The sequence below is a fragment of the Hippopotamus amphibius genome, chromosome 3 (assembly GCF_030028045.1).
Source record: "Hippopotamus amphibius kiboko isolate mHipAmp2 chromosome 3, mHipAmp2.hap2, whole genome shotgun sequence".
Lineage (NCBI taxonomy): Eukaryota > Metazoa > Chordata > Mammalia > Artiodactyla > Hippopotamidae > Hippopotamus > Hippopotamus amphibius.
Window position 1 is genome coordinate 81,319,935 of NC_080188.1, and position 21,180 is coordinate 81,341,114.

Sequence of the window (21,180 nt, forward strand, 5' to 3'; positions counted from 1 at the left end):
AAAAGAAAACTACAGACCAATATCACTGATGAATTTAGATGCAAAAATCCTCAACAAAATACTAGCCAACAGAATCCAACAACACAGTAAAAGGATCATACACCATGATCAAGTGGGGTTTATCCCTGGAATGCAAGGATTCTTCAATATACGCAAATCAATCGATGTGATACACCATATTAACAAATTCAAGGATAAAAACCACATGATCATCTCAATAGATGCAGAAAAAGCTTTTGACAAAATTCAACACCCATTTATGATAAAAACTCTCCAGAAGGTGGGCGTAGAGGGAACCTACCTCAACATAATAAAGGCCATAGATGACAAACCCACAGCAAACATCATTCTCAATGGTGAAAAACTGAAAGCATTCCCTCTAAGATCAGGAACAAGACAAGGATGTCCACTCTCACCACTCCTATTCAACATAGTTTTGGAAGTCCTTGCCACAGCAATTAGAGAAGAAAAAAGAAATAAAAGGAATCCAGAGTGGAAAAGAAGAAGTAAAACTGTCACTGTTCACAGATGACATGATACTATACATAGAAAATCCTAAAGATGCCACCAGAAAACTACTTGAGCTAATCAATGAATTTGGTAAAGTTGCAGGATACAAAATTAACACACAGAATTCTCTTGCATTTCTATACACCAACAATGAAAGATCAGAAAGAGAAATTATGGAAACAATTCCATTCACCATTGCAACAAAAAGAATAAAATACCCAGGAATAAACCTAACCAAGGAGGTAAAAGACCTGTACTTAGGAAACTATAAGACACTAATGAAAGAAATCAAAGAAGACACAAACAGATGGAGGGACATACCATGTTCTTGGATTGGAAGAAATCAACATTGTGAAAATGACTATACTACCAAAAGCAATTTACAGATTCAATGCAATCCCCATCAAATTACCAATGGCATTTTTCACAGAACTAGAACAAGAAATTTTACGATTTGTATGGAAACGCAAAAGACCCCGAATAGCCAAAGCAAACTTGAGAAGGAAAGACAGAGTTGGTGGAATCAGGCTTCCTAACTTCAGGCTACACTACAAGGCTACAGTGATCAAGACAGTATGGTACTGGCACAGAAACAGAAATATAGATCAATGGAACAGGATAGAACGCCCAGAGATAAACTACAGTCAACTAATCTATGAAAAAGGAGGCAAGGATATACAATGGAGAAAAGGCAGCCTCTTTAATAAGTGGTGCTGGGAAAACTGGATAGCTACATATAAAAGAATGAAATTAGAACACTTCCTAACACCATACACAAAAATAAACTCAAAATGGATAAAAGACCTAAATGTAAGGCCAGACACTATAAAACTCCTGGAGGAAAACATACGAAGAACACTCTTTGACGTAAATAACAGCAAGATCTTTTTTGATCCACCCCCTAGGATAATGGAAATAAAAACAAAAACAAATAAGTGGGACCTAATGAAACTTCAAACCTTCTGCACAGCAAAGGAAACTATAAGGAAGATGAAAAGACAACCCTCAGAATGGGAGAAAATATTTGCAAACGAATAAACAGACAAAATATATAAACAGTTTATCCAGCTCAATATCAGAAAAACAAACAACCCAATCAAAAAAATGGGCAGAAGACCTAAATAGGCATTTCTCCAAAGAAGACATACGGATGGCCAAGAAGTACATGAAAAGCTACCCAACATCACTAATTATTAGAGAAATGCAAATCAAAACGACAATGAGGTATCATCTCACACCAGTTAGAATGGGCATCATCAGAAAATCTACAACTATTAAATGCTGGAGAGGGTGTGGAGAAAAGGGAACGCTCTTGCATTGCTGGTGGGAATGTAAATTGATACAGCCACTATGGAAAACAGTATGGAGGTTCCTTGCAAAACTAAAAATAGAATTACCATATGACCCAACAACCCCACTACTGGGCATATACCCAGAGAACACCATATTTCAAAAAGGTACATGCACTCCAATGTTCATTGCAGCACTATTTACAATTGCCAGGACATGGAAGCAACCTAAATGTCCATCAACAGATGAATGGATAAAGAAGATGTGGTACATACATACAATGGAATATTACTCAGGTGTAAAAAACAATGAAACTGGGACATTTATAGAGACATTGATGGACCTAGAGATTGTCATACAGAGTGAAGTGAGTCAGAAAGAGAAAAACAAATATTGTATGTTAACACATACATGTGGACTATAGAAAAATGGTACAAATCAACTGGTTTGCAAGGCAGAAACAGAAACACAGATGTAGAGAACAAACATATGGACACCAAGTGGGGAGAGCGGGAAGGGTGGGGGGGGAATGAATTGGGAGACTGGGATACCAAACTGTACACTCTAAATATATGCAGTTTATTGTAAAAAATAAAAAAATTTAAAAAAAGTAACCACAGAAAACTGAGATCAAACTGGGAAATTAAAAGTGAAAAATAATTTGACCATATGACTTTTAAACCAAAACACATGAAGAAATTAAATAAGAAAAATGTTTATCCTAATTAAGGGGAGAAAATTCTAGTCCTCTTTAATAAGCCATTAAACTTTCAGAAATAATAAACAGTAATTCAAATAGTCTAATCTCCAAGAAGAAAGAATAGCACATACCTCTTTCTAAACACCCCACACAAATTTCTACATCAATTCAATCCAGAGTAAATGGAGATGAAAGTCTCTCAGCAAATCTTTGAAACAATCACCTCTTACTCTACACCAAAAACAAGATGATATTCAAACAACCGTTTATGATATTTAATTGAAGTCTTACTACACATATTATTTTAAAAAATTAACTGGAAAGCATGTGGCTCTTTAAGAAACACTCCAGAGTTTCCAAGAGATTAACTCTACCTTGATTCAGACTATATGTCTGGGTGGCTCAGATAAAACTATATCCTAGCTACACTGTTTACTTAAGTGCAACAAATACCTATCCTTTACCAAAATATAACCCAAATAACAGCCAAGTGGGTCAGAATAAAATGAAATGTGTTTTTGCCCTCTCTCCCTCCCTCCCTTCTCCCTCTTTGCCTTCCCTTTCATTCAGTCTTCTACTAACTTATTCAGCAGACATTTATTAGGAATCTGCGACACCTGGAGTGAATGAAAATGCTGGAGCTACTAAATGAATGTTCAGAAAGCAGAAGTGCAATTTAAGCAGCTGAATTCTGAAGAGACAGACAAGTGTATTAGTACTAGAAACATTATGTGTTTTATGAGGGCTATTTACATATTTGGATACAAGTCTGAATTATTGTTGTAATAAGCAGATACTCACTATCCCCTGGGGATAATTAAGCAATGTGCCCAACAGTATGTGGGATAATCTGCCCTTTCTGTGTGCTTTTCAAGTATGCAGAAAAGCAAAGAGTCCTAGTAGCAGATTTAAGAGTAAAATCCCAGGAGGCTACAGAAGTTCTCAAAATGTATTTTTAATAAAATAAACCCAATACTTCAACTATAGGTCATTTTATAATTATTTATCTATTTTAAAAAAGTATAAAATTCAAGATAAGAATTTTTATCTTAAAATTTGTAACAGATAGCATTCCTTTAAACTAGCTTCCACAGTCTACTACTTTCCTGACTTTTACTATCAAAAATTTTAAAACTTTGATCAGCCAATGGAATCGTGTCTGTTTTTTACCTTAAAATATAAATGAGGAGACAATTTTAAAATTTAGTTAACAAAGACAGGATCTCTTGACATTTTAAGCTATAAAAATTTTATTCATAGGGAATCTGCACTGATTTTTTTAGAATCCCAGAGTATAAAAACAAAAACAGGACCACCTAAATATATAAAATATGCAACATGATCAATATTTACCCATTACATTGTTCCTTCTAACACAAGTCAAACAAGTGAAGTTATAAGACCTAGTAACTCTCACAGAGGAGCTACCTTAATCAAAACTACCTAGAACAACATCAGGAGCTCAAAATACTCCAAAAACTATTTGTTGGATTGATGGCAGGCAGGCTGGCAGGAAGAAAGAAGGCTACCTAGCAGCTGGATCTATTTCTGCTGGTGAAATTAACACCCATATTGAGATACTAAAGTTTTTCGAGGAGAGATCAATAAAACCATTAAGGATAACAGGAATAAGAAAAAAGGCAAAACATGAAATCTAAACCCCTTTATCCAAATGAGAAAAGGCTTTTAAGATTCACTGATAAATAATTTAATTTAAATATATAAGCAACATTTCTACTGGAATTAGTTTAACTGAATTCATTTTTCAATTATTTTAAGGTGAAAGAAAAATCAACTAATATAAAATAAAATCGAGTATACAAATAAATCAACAGAAGCCCTATAAACATAATAATGTTACCTACCACACTTGAATTTAGAACAGATTTTCCAAATTCCTATTAATGTGGTGGCACAGCATCACAGAACATTCTAAAAGAAGGCTTTAATATTCTTTAAAGAATGTAAAACTGTTTAAAGAAACCTGTCTTTCAGAAAAAATAAAACACTTTTAGATCCATTATTTGCATATTTGAAAAGTCAACTGAGGTGACGGTGATGATAACGATTGAATGTGTCACCAAACATTCATAAACAAAACTATGATTCGGAAATAACAATGCTCTTACTCCCAAAATGTGGAAATTTAGTTTTTTTAAACTTAAATCTGTTGTTAATATTTATATATTTTACTCTGTCTTGGTAAAAACTGTCAAAGAAATATCACTTGATTATGTTAGTGATTACTTATTATTTTATTTCTATATAAAATCTGTTTAAAATGGAATGTTATTTACAACAAAAATATAAATAATTCAACTCAAAACTACCAAAACAATGTATTTACAGAGAAAGTATCTAATCAATTGAACAGGTAAGTTAAGAGAAACATTTCTACCAAACAACAATTACTTATGTCTGACCTAAGTAATTGATTTGCTAATGATACCCATCAAGCCTGATAAACCCTATGCTACTGTCTCAGTCTGTAAAGGTCTACATGTTATTTACACTAATAAAACATTAATCAAGAACCAAATTTATAGCAGCTACTCTATAAATGAGGTCAAGGCAGGTCAGACTTACATAAAAAGAAAAAGAAAAAAAAAAAGGTTGGCTTCTACAGTGAAAAGAAAACCCTTATTACCTATTCTTCTTGCCCCTGGGATTAAGTCCAGTAGCTGAACACTGCTACACAAATACATCCATTGCTATTTAAACTCAAATGTATTCAATATCTGTAAAAGGAAAGTCAAGCCCACTGATTTTAGAAAAATAAATCTCTAAATTGTTCCTTTAAAATATATTCTACCCTCTAAAGAAAGAGAGAATAAAAATTTCAAATACTACCTCCACTATTTCACTAAAGAATGTTAATTCTCTTTATACCACTGTTTATTTCTAACATTTGCTTAAGAGACAAAGGATAAAGTACCTGCTGTAGGCTAAGTACTAAGGTAAGACAGTTTCCAACCACAGGAGGTAAACAAATCCAAACAGTAAGATAAACATAGATAGGAAATTGGGAAAAAGTTACCATAAAATCTACAATCACATGTGATATAAAAACAAATGTTATTCAAATAATTCCTTCCCCAATAAGAAATAATAAGAATCAGCTGTTCTGGATAAAATATTTGAGGATAACACAAAATTTATTTCTTTACAAGATAGAGAAAAGTTTTAATGTAAAATATTATATGTATATGTATTTTCTTTCTCTTGGTAATAATCTTCAAAGAAACATCACTTGGCAGTTATCAAGATTATCTGTATAACAAACGGGGACGGTGGGGGGGACTTGAGGGAGGGTGGGGGGGGAGTCAAGGGACGGAGGGAATACGGGGATATGTGTATAAAAACAGATGATTGAACTTGGTGTACCCCCCAAAATAATAAATAAATAAATAAAATTTAAAAAAATAATAATCTTCAAAGAAATATCACTTGGCAGTTATCAAGATTATCTGTATAAAAAATTTCTGTTTAAGAAAGAATGTTATTTACATGAAAAATAGCAATAGGGACTTCACTGGTGGCACAGTGGTTAACAAATATGGTATATCCATAAAATGCAAGACTATTAATCAATAAAAAGGAACAAAATACCAATACATGCTGCAATATGCATAAAAGCACCAGAAATTTCTATAAGAACAGTGTTGGAGAAAGTGACAGTGATCCAAAAACTAAATTCAATGAGAAATAACTGGGAATTATTTGGGGGTATGTAGAGACACCACTGCTGAGGGATGGTAAGTGATACAGTCTATAAACATGAGATTCAAAGCTGACTGAGATCCTGGTCTGACAACTCCCTGAACTCCTCTCCTTCTCCGAGCATGTCCTTCAGCCTACCTCAGCCATTTATTGCATGGTCATATGCCAGACCTCATCATTTTCAATAACTGAATGGCCTTGGTTCTACCTGCACTCTAAACTACTACCTCTCATGTTTATAGCTCACTCATTCTATTACTAGCATAACTGCAACAATCCTTAGAGCTCCAATCTATCCATCCTATGTTTTCTTTACAGTCACTCTCCTCTTCACCTGGCTTAATAATTATAATCCTGTGGTCAATGATTATAACCACCCTCTAGCATAGAGAGACTCCCTTGTTCTTCTCTCCCCCATATTCACTTGGCAAAACCTAAACCCCTTTAAACCCAACTCTCACTCCACTTCCACATTTATGTCCCAGACTCTCCAACTACATAAAATGTCTTCTCCTGTTACTATAAATGACCCATCCATGCTCTACTTTAAAGCCAATCCCTCATTTGCATAGAAATTCACCCACTCTCTAATCTACTTAAAAACATCACTCCAGAAATTCTCACCCATCTCTTCTACATTGATTTCCCCACTTATTGCCATGAAACTGTTGTCCTGCTCTCAGTTTTAAAAAACCCTAATTCCCTTGACTCTATTCCCCACACTACATTTTATTTTTGCTCCTCATTGTAGCAAAATTCCTCTGAAGAACTGTTTATACACATTCTGTAATTCCTCTTCTCTCATTCTCTTCTTCTTTCCTAAATTCACTACAAATAGGCTTTTTCCACACCACTCTCCCAAAACTACTCCTAGCCAATTGAGAAACATCTTCTGAGCCCGTGGTCAAATCTCAGTCATCACCCTACCACATTAATGATTTCATCTACTGTCAAGACATTAAATACCATCTATATGCTTATAACACCCAAGTTTAGATCTTTAGTCTGGAGAAATAATTAGCAACTGCCTCTACCTGGATATCTACTAGAGATCTGAAAACCAGTATTTCCAAATCTGAACTCCTGATCTTCCCCAATAATTGCTTCATCCACAGCCTTTTCCAACCTGGTTGATAGAAACACCATCTTTACAGCTGCAGAGGCCAAAAATCTTAAGAGTAATATCTGACTGCTAGCTTTATCTCACAACCCACATCCAATCCATTAGTAAATCCTATCACCTTTATCTTCAAAATATATTCATGATCCTACTACTTCTTACCTCCTGTACTGCCACCATATTTAACTAGGATTACTAAAGTAGCTCTCTACTTGATCCCTTTGCTTACATAAGGCAGATTGTCTCCCTCCTCTACTCAACATCCTGCAATGCCTGTTATCTCCCACAGAATGAACTGCAAAGGCTCTACACAAATCTTGCCCTATGTCGCTGACCTCATTTCTCACTTATCTCCACTTTGATCGTTTTGTTCTTGCTATATCGGCCTCACTCCCCAATTATGCCTGGGAAGCTTTCATCTGTATGCTGGCTGTTCCCTAGGACTGGAATGCTTCTCCCCTACACGCCCCTATGATTAACTCCTTCGCATCCTTCAAGTGCTTGCTTAAATGTCACTTGCTCAATGATTTTTAATACAACCACTCTATTTAAACTACAAACCGTATCAATCTTTTACATTTCCCTTAAAAATCTCCATTTCCCTCAAGCTGCTTCACATTATTTTTTTCCAAAGAACCAACCACCTTTCATATATAATCCATTACTTATTTTGTTTATTGTTCATAGTCTGCCAATGACTGTTCAAATGTAAGATCTACAATAAAAGATTCTTTATTTGTTTTGCTTATTGCTGTATCCCCAGAATCAAGGACAATTCATGATACATAGTCAGTGCATAATAAATACTGGCTGAAAGAATAGATGAGGAAACAGAGGTTCACAGAAGTAAAAATACTTCCCAAATATCAAAGCTGAAACTTGAACCCAAGGCTAACTTCAAAGCTAATACTATTCATCACAAGGGTATGTTGCCTTATCTATTAAATGTATAGATATTAAATGTATTTGCATAATTGAGGGCATTTACACTTAGTAAAACCTAAACAAAATCAACTTTTATAACAAATTTTCTTAAAAACAAGAACTAGTGCTAATCAGTGTTTAGCATTAAGTAGAGCAAATACATATTCAATCAACAGCACTCACTAACTTTTTATATATATAAACTTTAAAAGCATCTAATACCTCAGTGTTGAAATTCAGCCAAAGAGCTATTTTTTTTTTTTTTTTTTTGATGAATAAGCGCTTTGAAACTTTTGCTAAAAGTAAGACTAAATTATTGGTCATTCACTCATTGAGAAATATTTGATTTCCCAACACTTGCCAGACTCCAGACTACAATTTAGCTCTGTTTCTCATACAGATCACTGCAATAGCCTTGTTATTGTTATTGTTCTTGATTTCAACCAGGTCCCCTCTCCTTCAACCCATCCTAAACATCACTGCTAGTTATCTTTCTAAAACCCAAATATCACAATGATAATACTTTCTTAAGATCTTTCGAGGCTTCCCATTGCCTTTGGATGAAAATCCAAATAAACCTTTTATGATCCAGATGACCACTCTATCCCAATAATTCACATACATACACATGCAAACACTCTCACATCCATACACACCTTCCCACATCACAGTAACTTCAGATATTCTATTCCCTCTATTTAGAATGCTTTTCACACATATGTCCTCCAATTTATCCATAATCCCCACTTCTCCAAAGTCTACATTACTAACCCTACTCATTCTTAAAAATACATCTCAGGAATCACATTTCCCTGGAGAGGTTTTACCTAATTCTTCCATACTAATTTGTGGAGTCTTTCTCTTTTTCCTTACTCCTACCTTAGAAACCTATATTTAAGTACTTCTAGCACAGAATTTAGCATATGGCATTAGTTGCAGGTTTATTTATATGTATTCAATACTAGTTTGTGAGCACTTATAATTTTTTGCTGAGTGAAATAATTTTAGTAGCATTTAATATAAAATAAAGTTAATAGTACCCTTTTCTACAACATTAGTGAGACAGAGGCTGAATTCCCAGCTACTAGCTCAAACTGTTCCTATAGTGATGGTGTCGGTCTCTCAACTCTAGCCAGAACTCTATTAAAAAAAAACATTCTTAAACAATAATTTTGTTCAGAATGCTATTTCCAATAGCAGCCAATCACACCTTTTAATCTGTACCCTAGGTCTTCAGTTCAAGTAATCCAAAATCAACTACCACAAAACAGACACAAAGTAGTCCACTCATCATTTCCTCAATTTACTTTTATCTCTGTACTTTTCTTTCCTACTACTGAATTTTCTTTCCTTGAAGTCTTCCCTTATGCCCAGGCCATGACACAGGAGAGATAACATAGACATATTAGTCTAATTATTGGTTCTACAAATTATAATAGAATTTTCTAGGAAGTCCAAATAAGTATCACTTTTCCTTATATCTGCTAATAGAATCATCAGTTTACTTTTGCCAAAGTCAGCCTTACTTACTGAAAAATAAAGAACTGACTTTATCATTAAGCACATAACCATGAAAAGAACAATAAAATGATTAAATATTGAAATATTTATAATAATTAATATCTAAACTCACTATAACACTGACTGCAAAAACAATACAGTACCCAAAATATCAGTTTCAATAGCAAAAATACAAGATTTTAAAGTAGAATATAAATGGATATAAAACAGATTACCTTCCTTCATTGACAAGTTCAATAAAAGCAAGGCCTGCATTCTTCTGAATAGAATTCTGCCATTCCTAAAAAACAGCAGAAAATAGCTGAACAAATTTCACTCAGTAGGTTATTTCTTTAAAACAACAATTATGAAAAACACCACTCATATCAATTTCATACCTTAGCTCTTAATGGAAAAGTTTTGTTAAACACGCTGTCTACCCAACACAGCCCCATGGACACATAAACAGTGCCATTGAAAAGCAAACTAAACAAGTCAGCAACAATTTGATTCTAGATAGACTAAATGAGCCTATCTATATTTATCTTGCCCTTTTAGTTCTATACCATTATATCCTAATTTAATTGAAATAGTTTGAAAGGAAGGCAGCATAGAAAACCAAGGTCAGAGGTTTTGTTTCTGTTTCTTTAAGAGATGCATCACACCAAATGAGGGGAAGACAGAATTAAGTAGCTCCATAAGCTTAATAAATAGCGCACATTCTACAAAAATTGATGATTAATGATTGAGAAAGAGACAAGAAGTGTCTGAATTTGGCTAGACCGCTTTTAAGCTAGAAAACTATAATTCACTTGCATATGAATTAGCAAAAGATGGTATAAAATTATTAATATATTCCTTATGAATAAGTTACCCATGAAAAAGCCTCAGAAGAAAATCAAACAGTAGAGTATATAGAAATGAATTTCTTTAATCCTCATCTCAAAACAGATATAAAATAAGCATTAATCCAATAAGGCTGGACCCACATGAATTGAAATGTAGGTAGATTTGACAAATGCCAATGTATGCATGTGTGTGTGTATTTTTTAAAGAACTAAACATATATGCATAACCTTTGTTCTTTAAAACTAAAGAGTCCTTATATTCCCCCGACACAATATCCCTCAACTAAACTTTTTTTTGTTCTTTTATAATGGTTAAAACAAAAGACAATGCTGGGGACCTTACCATTGCTAACATAAGCAGTATTCATATTTTCTGAATCTAACACCTTTAAGAGTTTTTAATTCCATGTAATTTCACACCTGAAGACTCTTCTGTGTCACGGCAAATTCTGATTTCTTTTTTTCAAGCCTCATCCTTTCATGTCTACTTTCTCCTTTTTATCCCCAATTTTTATTACTTTCTTTTATGTTTTGAAAAACCCAAGGTGGCCCTCAGAACTGAAAATGCTGTTTGCCATAATTCTGTTATAGAGTTCTATTATTAATAGTGTCAGCAAGAACATACTAACAGAACATAAACAGTAAAATGAAAAGTAGATATAAAGTCAGTCAGACATTTGAAGGTAGTAATTGGCTAGGACTAGGAGAGAAGATAAAGCAATGTGTTGTTGAGGAAAGAGCAGGAAAAGCAATGTGTTCTTGAGGAACAGGAAGTCATGGGATCTATGTTCTCAAACTGATTATGACACTAAAAGGACACGTCCATACAAAGATCACTCTATATCTCTAAGACCTCAATACCCCCTTTAAAAAATTCTTAAAGCTATATGTTTTCATAATTCAATAACTTACATTTAAAAATTAGTGGCTCGTAAGTCCATAAAAATACTCTCTTAAAATTCACAATTGCCGTAAAACGGAAACAACGAAATAGAGATCTTATATTTCTTTCACTGAGGTAAGCCAAGTAAAGGATAAATAGAAATACAGGCGTCTAATTTAAAATTCTTCTCTTCCTAGCAAAATGAAGTAGACAGACAGACAGTACAAAGAAAAGCAATCAAATTCCATGAAGAAGTAAATCTCTGAGAGAAGAGGAGGTGTCATGCCCTTCACTCTTCTCAGAAATAGGAGGAAGAAGAGAGAAAAAAGGAGAAACCTCAGGTAAGTTTTTTGATCCTGGTCCAGAGATTCCACACCTTACTTCCGAGGCAGAGCACAGGGAGATGCCAAGTCTCAAAGAGTTGCCTTAAACCTAGTAATGCACAAGAAGGGCAGACAGAGGCAGCTTTAATGGTAAATGGATCTAAAACAGCCTCGAAGTAACTCATGCCCTCGAAAGAGTCAGAAAATTATCACAGAAAGATGTACAAGTAGTTGAGGCTTTGAGGAGATGAGGAAAACACAGCTGTGACCTTTGTTAATAAACAGCAGGGAATCAGAAAAGATGGTAACAAAAGGATGCCCTAGTCAAGGAACAGAAGCATGTGCTCACTCCTCAGCTCTTATGCACAACACAGCACTCTCAGCAAGCCACTTGGAAACCTGATACAGCACCAGACTATGAGGAGGCAAGACCTTAAATTGATTGAGTTTGTCTTTAGATCACTTGGCTTGAGAGAAAAATCTCAAAAGGGAGATTAAATTTAGTAAAAAGAAAATAAAGTTACTTTTCTTGCTAGAAAAAAAGAAATTAAGAAGAAAGGCAAGAAGTGACTGCATATATAATTCTTTAGATCAGACATTTTATTTTAAAAAGTATCTGCTAGTACTATTTTTCTCAAATCAACTTTGTCTGATTTGAAACCACAACAGGTGGGGGTATTTATAAATCATACAAAACTCATACTCCAAATGACAAAAACAGGTAACAGTGGAGACACTCAAATTTTAAGTATACAAGTAAACATCATTTTGATTTTATTTTCATTTATGTATACAAACTCACTTTTACTTATAATGTAAAATCAGAAAGTATGTCATTTAAATTTCACAAAGATTTTTAAACAGCATGGTTTAGGTCAGATAAAAAAACTAGTTAATGTTAGTATCGCTATAAAAAAATTACCACCTAAAAATTTTATGATCTCAACTTACATTGGTATGTCACACAATTTTTTATTTTAAATTAAAAACAAATTAGACATGAAGATATGTATAGAACTGGAAGAGTCCAATTTTTCTTACAAAAGCTCAGAAATATATTTATGACTGCTAATACATTTGGATCCCTGTTTTCTCAAACATCATCTATAAATTCATATTAGTTAACTTGTAGTAACAGCTATCTAATCACCTGAATAAAACTTTTCCACCAGTTAAAAAAAATTAGAGAAAATGAGAAATGAAGTGATAATACAAATCTTACCTACACTTTGGGTAGTTATAAAAATCTCACAATTCTTAAAGGTACCAGTTTTAATTTATCTATAACCCATTCCTAATGATAAATTACTTAACATTTAATAAAATATCACACACCAGGTACATCAATACATACTGATAGGAATTAACCCAGGTAAAAAGAAGCTGAAGCCCATGATAAGAGGAAATTAATTTTTTTTAAATACACCTGTTGGTCAAAACCAACAAGTTTTCTCCATACTAAAACACTGTCTACCATCCTTAAGGAAGTCATCAAAACTGAAAAGAAGATTCATGCTATCCTAAAGCATTTTTCTCCACTTCTGAGACAATTACTAAAGAAGGTGTTAGTCTAAACAATTTCATAAACCACAGCTCAATATAACCCTTAGTGAGTTTTAATAGCTGAAAGAAAAGCTTAATAGTTATCGTCTTTCATGATCATTTCAATATTTCATCACAGTATTCACAATTATATAGTGATGCAAAATGCACCGTACATTTAAAGGTCTTGGTTATTCTTTTCCCAGAGGTATTGATGAAAAACATGTTAAAAGCCTCAAATCCAACCACTAATGCAGCTGAGTAATTTTAAAACACACTTCAGCACTTTGGAGAGGAAGGACTCAAAACACAAAAACTGATTCAATAATTTCATACCTGTTCTAAGCTGTATTTAATTGACTATCACTTCCTAAGTCCATGTTGTTGACTACTCAATTTTTACTAAAATATACTCTTAGCTTACTAATGCTCTTAAGTCATACAAGAACAACAAAACAGATAGTATATATTAGTGAAATCTATTAAACAGAGTTACACGAATTACACCAAACGTGCTTTTGGTTGCAGAAGTCCAACACACTTGGGTTGGGGGGGGTAAAAGACTTCATCAACTAAATTAATTCTATGCCTCCCTATTATCAACAAACAAATATAGAGAAAAAGCATACCAATAAATGTGCTATATATTAATTTATAATATTTTAAGACAACTCTAACATCCTTAAAGTGAACTTCACAGTTTTCTATAAATTTGATAATCTCCTACAACATATGTTAGTGTCTTGAGTGCAGCACATGAATTAGCCTAAATTTTTAAAAGTAATTTCCAAATATTACCATGCTCAAAAGCAAATAAAATCAAGCTACAGATTGATGAGATAGACTACATATACTTCATGCTGCCACCTTTTTTTTTTGACAAGCCATCAATGTTGACATTAAATGTAGTATCAATTTTTTATTCTAGTGGGCTAGAAAATCACTAAATTATCTTTTACTCTTAAAAAAAGGAGATATAAAATGAGTGACTTTGGTTAAACAGCAAAAAATAAGAACAAAGATAATAAAAAGAGGACAAGAGTAATGAGAGAGGGTAAAAAATTTCTCTATAACCCTAAGGGAAATAACTTGAAGCAGAAAAATGCTTTTACAAAACCCTTAGAAAGGTCAAGAACTGAAGGCACTGATTACATACGAGGACGTTTGAGGGACAGGGATGAAAAGAGTTTAAATGAATAAAAGCTAGCATAAAAAACTGAATCTGAGCTCCTTTCCCCATTATCAATGGCCATCCCCACCATGGTAAAAGATTGGAAATTTATTTTCCAAAGGAGTAAACTTCTGAACACTTTAAAAAGCCTTACTGTAAAAAAACAAAATAACTTGTAAGTATGTGTACTTAACCATGAGACACCAAGCAATATTACAGAAATGTTCTCTGAGAAAAATGAGAAGCCATGATAGCATTTAAAGTTCATTCATCACCAGCAGACAACTCGTACATAGACACATAGACCTCTGTGCAATACACTTAAATATGAGCAAAAAGGGTCACCAGTCATTAAAAGAAAGACTCTTATATGAATGACAGACACTAAAGAAACAAGCAGGAAAAAAATAATTGTTAAAAAATAACAGACAATAGTGTTAACAGGGTGGGGAGAGGAAGACTAAAGAAAAGTATAATTAATACCACCAAAAAGGTAAAAATTTTCATGTAGAAAACTCAGGGCAGGGATACTTTTTTATTCACTGGTACCTCTCTGCCTCTATATTAGAGTTCTCCAAGCCAAGAGTTCGTGGCCCTCATCAGTGCCCACGCAGGCCTTGGGAATTCTTTTAATCTCTAAGAACTGGAGCTAGAGTTGTAAAATGGACTGTCTTAACTGGAGCCAATCTTTGGGGAGTCAGACAACCAACCCTCTCTTTGCACAATAGATAAAACCTGTTGTACGATAAAAAGACTTCTCCAAAGAAACAGAACCAACAAGACAGAGATACATATTTTATTTCTCTTAAGAAAGTGACTCACATAATTATGGAGGCTGACAAGTCCCATGATCTGCAGGGGAGTCAGCAAGCAGGAGACCCAGGAGAGCTGACGGTGCAGTTCTACTCCAAGTCAAGAAGCCTAAAGCTTTGGAATATGAATGCTGTAGTTCAAGACTGAGGGGCAACAGGCTCAAAACCCAAAAAGAACCAATGTGTCGGTTTGAGGACAAAGGCAGGAAAAAGTGATGTCTCAGTTCCAAGGCAGTCAAGTAAGTAGAATTCCCTCTACTCAGGGTATGCTCAGGCTTTTTGTTCTAGTCAGGCCTTCAACTGATTGGATGAGCCCATCCACATCAGGAAAAGCAATCTGCTTTACACCGCCTACTGATGAATCTCATTCAGAAACTCTCTGAATAATGTTTCATCAAATATCTGGATACCACATGGCCTAGTCAAGTTGAAACAAAATTAACATTCCAGCTGTCCTCTCTCATCTCCCCCAAAAACCTCAGAAAACTAGAAAATGTTATTAGAAATTAAAAGTATAATATCAAACAAAATTTCTGAAAGAAATACTGGAAGATGTTGAAGAAGGCTCTCAGGAGAGTAAAATAGATAAAATGAAGGAAAAAAAGATGAGAATGGATATGAAAATTAGATAATTAATCTAGATAGTTCAACGTCTAATTAAGATGAGTTTTAGAAACAGAAATGAGAATACAGAGAAAGAAAGTCCCATATAATATAATTCAAGAAAATTTCTCTGAACACAAGTATAGACTTTCTCAGACTGAAAAGTTTACATAAAATATTAAAGACAATGGATTTAAAAGATCCAACCACATCAAGGTACAATCCAGTTAACAACAAACAATTTTTAAAATAATAAAAATACTAAAAGCTCTCACAGAGAAAAAAGTAAAGATTACAATTTTCAGCCTATAATACTAATATCCCAATGAGCTGTCAATCATATATAAAGGTTAAAAAAAATACATTTTCATACAAGCAAGGTCTAAAAAATTCTACCATCATGCATTCTTTTTTAACAAATTACAAAGGACATGCCTCATCAAAATTAATACAGAGACCCCACTATCATCCTCTATCCCAGTTTTGCTTTAATTTCTCCATGGCACACTTATTGTGACTTAGATTTCTTTTTTGCATTTCTCTTTGTTTTATTCTCTCCTATATTCCAGTACTAGAACAGTGATCAGCATATATAGAATAAGTGATCAAGAAATGTTGAATCAGTGTATCTTTCAAAAAAGAAGGTTACTATGGGACATAGAAAATAGACACTATAGCACAAGAGGGAGACGAGGTAACATCTAAGCTGATGATAAAAGAAGCCTCCAGATGACAGCTTCCTACAGAACTAAGAAGTAACCAACCCAGGTGAGAACAAGAAAACAGAGAACTCCAGGTACTATATCTCCAAGAAAAAGAATTGAACCAATAGATATCAAGTGTGTTCATCACACTGGTGGAAGTTATATGATTCCAGTGGAAAATTCAGAAATAAATTTGTGGTGGGTACACAGAAATTTAAGTAAACAAAAAAAGTAGGAAATTACTAATTCCAGGAGAAAGAATAAAAGAAAAAGAGACAAATAAGTGTAAGGAAAGAAGGAAGGAAGGAAGGAAGGAAGGAAGGAAGGAAGGAAGGAAGGAAGGAAGGAAGAAAGAGAGACAAGGTGGTTGGGTAAGCATGGTATATTTTGTAAGTCTGCACGGATATTTACAATGTCACAAAAATGGAAATGCTAGGTATGGTTTTAACTAAGTACTATGATATAACTGTCCTGGAAACAGCAGACTAAATGAAGTGGAAAAGGAGAGCAATATAAGTACTTAATGGTCATCTTCCATGGAAGACATTAGATAATGTTTAAAATAGAAAAATCCAGAAATAGCTATCACTTAGAAATATGAAAGTAACTAGCAGAGTCAACAGCTAAGAGATCTGAATGTGGCTCCTTCCATAAAGTAAGAATCAAGGGAGAGAAGAACCAAGGCAGGGAACTACTGTTTTCAGTTTAAGTATTATAATATTATTAGATCTGTGAAATAATATATATTTCCCTTGATAAAAAATAAAATTTAAATTAAAAATCATACATTGTAAATGAAGAACAGTAAATGAATAGAAAATAAATATATAAATACACATAATGGACTTCCTAGCTGGCGCAATGGTTAAGAATCCGCCTGCCAATGCAGGGGACACGGGTTCGATCCCTGCTCCAGGAAGATTCCACATGCCGTGGAGCAACTAAGCCCGTGCATCACAACTACTGAGCCTGTGCTTTAGAGCCCATGAGCCACAACTATTGAGCCCATGTGCCGCAACTACTGAAGCCCACACGCCTAGAGCCCGTGCTCCACAAGAGAAGCCACAGCAATGAGGAGCCAGCACACCACAATGAAGAGTAGCCCCTGCTCACCTCAACTAGACAAAACTTGTGTGCAGCAATGAAGACCCAACACAGCCAATTAATTAATTAATTAATTTTAAAAATGCACATATTTTTCTAACTGGACAATAGATATTTCTACAAAATTATTCTAAAATATTTCTAAATAACAGAACAAGCATTCAATTTTCACAAATACTGATATCAAAGCTATGAAAATGTAAATATGATCATAAACTAGGAAGAATTATTTTTTTAAAAGTCAATATTTTACATCCTACCAAAGAAAATTAACTTCATTGCTACTGGCAGTGAAATATTCTCCTTTTTTAAAGTATTGACCTAAGGATCCAAACATAATTTAACTTAAAAAATGAAGAATAATTTGTTAACAAAAACCTAAACTCATATCAAATCACTGCATTTTCCTTATAAAGAATTAAAAATGTAAAGGCTTCTGCTCTTCCATGAAATATCAATATTAATACTTCAAGATGTTATAGTTATCTATGCCTTTGTAAAATAAATCAAATTGGTTGGATATAGATCCAATTACCTAAATACATGTCAGAAACACTATTAGGAGTCAAGGGAGTAGGCCACAAAGGACAGCTCAAATGAGGAAGGGAATGTATTAACACAAAATTGAGAACCACATTATACACAGGACTAAAGGTCAAAACCAGCGAAAACTGGTTCATAGTCAAGATATAGTAATCTTAAGTGCTCAAAGTAAACTATCAAGAACTTTTCAACAGTGTTTGCACTTTGTGTCAGCACTCTCTCAACAGCATATCTAACACAAACTTGAGGAACCACATACCAGGAAAGAATATAGTATAACAGTAAAGAACAGGTTTTATTCCATTGTCTTTTTAGAGGGTAAAACAAATCATTACATGAAATATCAAAATAAAATTTCACCTTTTGTAAAGTTTGGTTTTGATGATTTTTGTGGACATGTACATCTAAATTGTACACCTAATTTTTAAAGTACTATGGCTCACTTTATAAACAAAATATATTATATATGCAGATAACTACAAAGAGAGAAAAGAAAAAAATTCTATTAAAGTTGGATTAGCAACTGGTTCAGTTTTATAATTGCTTATTTACTAAATGCTTTTGAATATTTACTATGTGCAAGAAATCGAATATTTAGAAAATAACTATTTATAGGATTGACAAAATAAATAATTCAAGGATTTAAAAATCCAAAACATTAAGATGACCATGCATCAATTATGTGATTACTATATGGTTTTAAATTGTTTGTAAATAATCAAAATAACAATAATTCCCTGGTGTTGTGTTTTATGCATATATTAAAATTCACAAGCTTTTTTAAAACTCTGTTTTTAAACTTCTTTAAACTTTTTCACAAAATACATATTCTCTAGTCAACAATGATCCTTCCAAAGTGGCATCAATATAGTCAAGATCTTTCACTAATGAATAAAGAAAACTTGATTTCAATAAAGGTGACAAAAGTTGTTCTAAGCCTTTCCAGCAACAAGCTCTCAACAGGTGATCATCATTAAGCTTCTATCAGGGCTTCACACTCAGGGGCTATATAAATGTGTCCTATTAGTACACAGTCAGTCTGTATGGCAACTCCAGTTCTCCAGACATGTGGCAATTGCTGCCCTTTGAGGTCTGAAGTCAAGTCTTTAGGGAATCTCAAAGCCTGTACTGAAATTACAAGGAGTGTTCATTAGAGACTGCTGGAGAGGAAACATGAAAGACTTCCATTAAAACTATATAAAACAGCTACTTATTTTAAAAAGATTTTTAAACCATCTCATGTACTCAGCTACAATAAAAAGTATTTACCAAGTGTATTATTTTTAAAAGCACTACTTTCAGGACATGGGTACAGCTTTCTTCATGCCTCCCATCCCCCACCTCAATACACCTAACATTCCTTTTAGAGGAATCATCAAGTCAAGCTTTCTTTGTCCTGGGAGAGAATAAAATTACCTTATACCCCTAAATTCTTTCTACAGGTCACTGTAAACATTTATAAAATGAAGGTATTTTTAGAGACAAAGTTTTGTTTTCTAATATTACTTTTGAATAATACATACTGTTACTTAAACTCAGCCAGACATACATACGTGTTTCTTTATAGATGCCTCTTTTCTTTTTTTACTCAAAAAGGCTGCCTCTATTTCATTTTCATTCCATTTTAAACTAATAATCATAAAAAAGTTGTAAACACAAAATAATATAAATTACATGCTAGCTATTCTATGAAATGGCATTTACCAGATAATATTATGGAAAATATATGAAGATTCAAATTATTAAAATTAAAAGAATGTCAATAAATTGACAAAGAGTTCAAAGAAATTTCATATCTTTGCTATCTCAGGATTTAGAAAAACATAATAAATATATTTTCTAATTAATGTTGCCACTTTAACTTTCTCAATGTGCAGACACTTCTTAACTTGAGAGAACGGTTATTTATTAAATTGTGCAACAAAACAAATACTACTAGAGAATACTTTAGTAACAAATCTCTATAAAATGTTACATAAAATTCACTAGCTTGCCTCAATCATTTCTTGAATTCACATATCTGTTGGTTTCTGACAGCCTAATTCCAAAAAGCAATTACAACCTCCTTCCATATGTAAAAAGATAACAGAAAGCAAGTACATTAAGCCAGTTTAAAAGAATAAAAATCTAAAGAAAACAGATTACAAATGATTTATATGAATGCCTAGTGCTGAAGTTAATTACAAGTAACCCAATAAAATAGTGCCTTTATTATTGTACAGCAAGTAATAGCTCTAGATGTAAAAACCAGGACTCTTTCTGCTGACTTTTGCATGCCCAATCCCACAGCACACAACATTAAGAATTAAACATGTAGTAAATAAGGCATATAGAAAACAGCAGTTTTTAACTAAAAGCAGAAAACTCTCCTGCTGTTTAACCATTTGGAGTCTCCCACTCTGAGGAATGACCACTGTAAACTGATACTATATACTCATTGAGTAAATTCTTAATGTTAATACAAAGTGAGATTTAATTTCAGTATTTGAAATTTTACAGCAAATGAAAAATAACTGTGAAAGAGTACTCATTAGGAGAAAATAAAGTACCATTTATGTTTATGCTATGAAATCATATCTTCAGAATCAAATTTTTTCCAAACCTCATACTACATGTACCAAGAAAGCACTGGTCCTAATTTTAAAATATACTATCTAAGACACACACTTTACGTGCTATAGTAACATGTTATAGTTGTCAACAGCCACAACCTATAGCCAATCATAGCACGCTTAATGACTTTCCCAGTGAAGGAATAAGACCTTTCAGTCCAGAATGATTCCATAATTCTTTCAATATTTATCAACACACCTAATGAGATATTAGTTGGTATAAACTTTAAGTTTAATGCAAAAGTCCTAAAACATGTTATGGATAAACATC

General features: G+C 33.4%; 1 protein-coding gene across 6 annotated transcripts in view; it reads right to left on the bottom strand.

Moving 5' to 3' along the window:
- Positions 1 to 21,180, bottom strand: part of LRBA (LPS responsive beige-like anchor protein) — a 687,888-nt gene that overhangs the window by 444,020 nt on the left and 222,688 nt on the right. For all 6 annotated transcript variants that reach the window (XM_057725704.1, XM_057725703.1, XM_057725702.1 and 3 more), the window contains one exon: positions 10,001 to 10,065. In XM_057725704.1, coding sequence (XP_057581687.1) covers positions 10,001 to 10,065 — 65 coding nt within the window. The remainder of the gene's footprint in view (positions 1 to 10,000; positions 10,066 to 21,180) is intronic.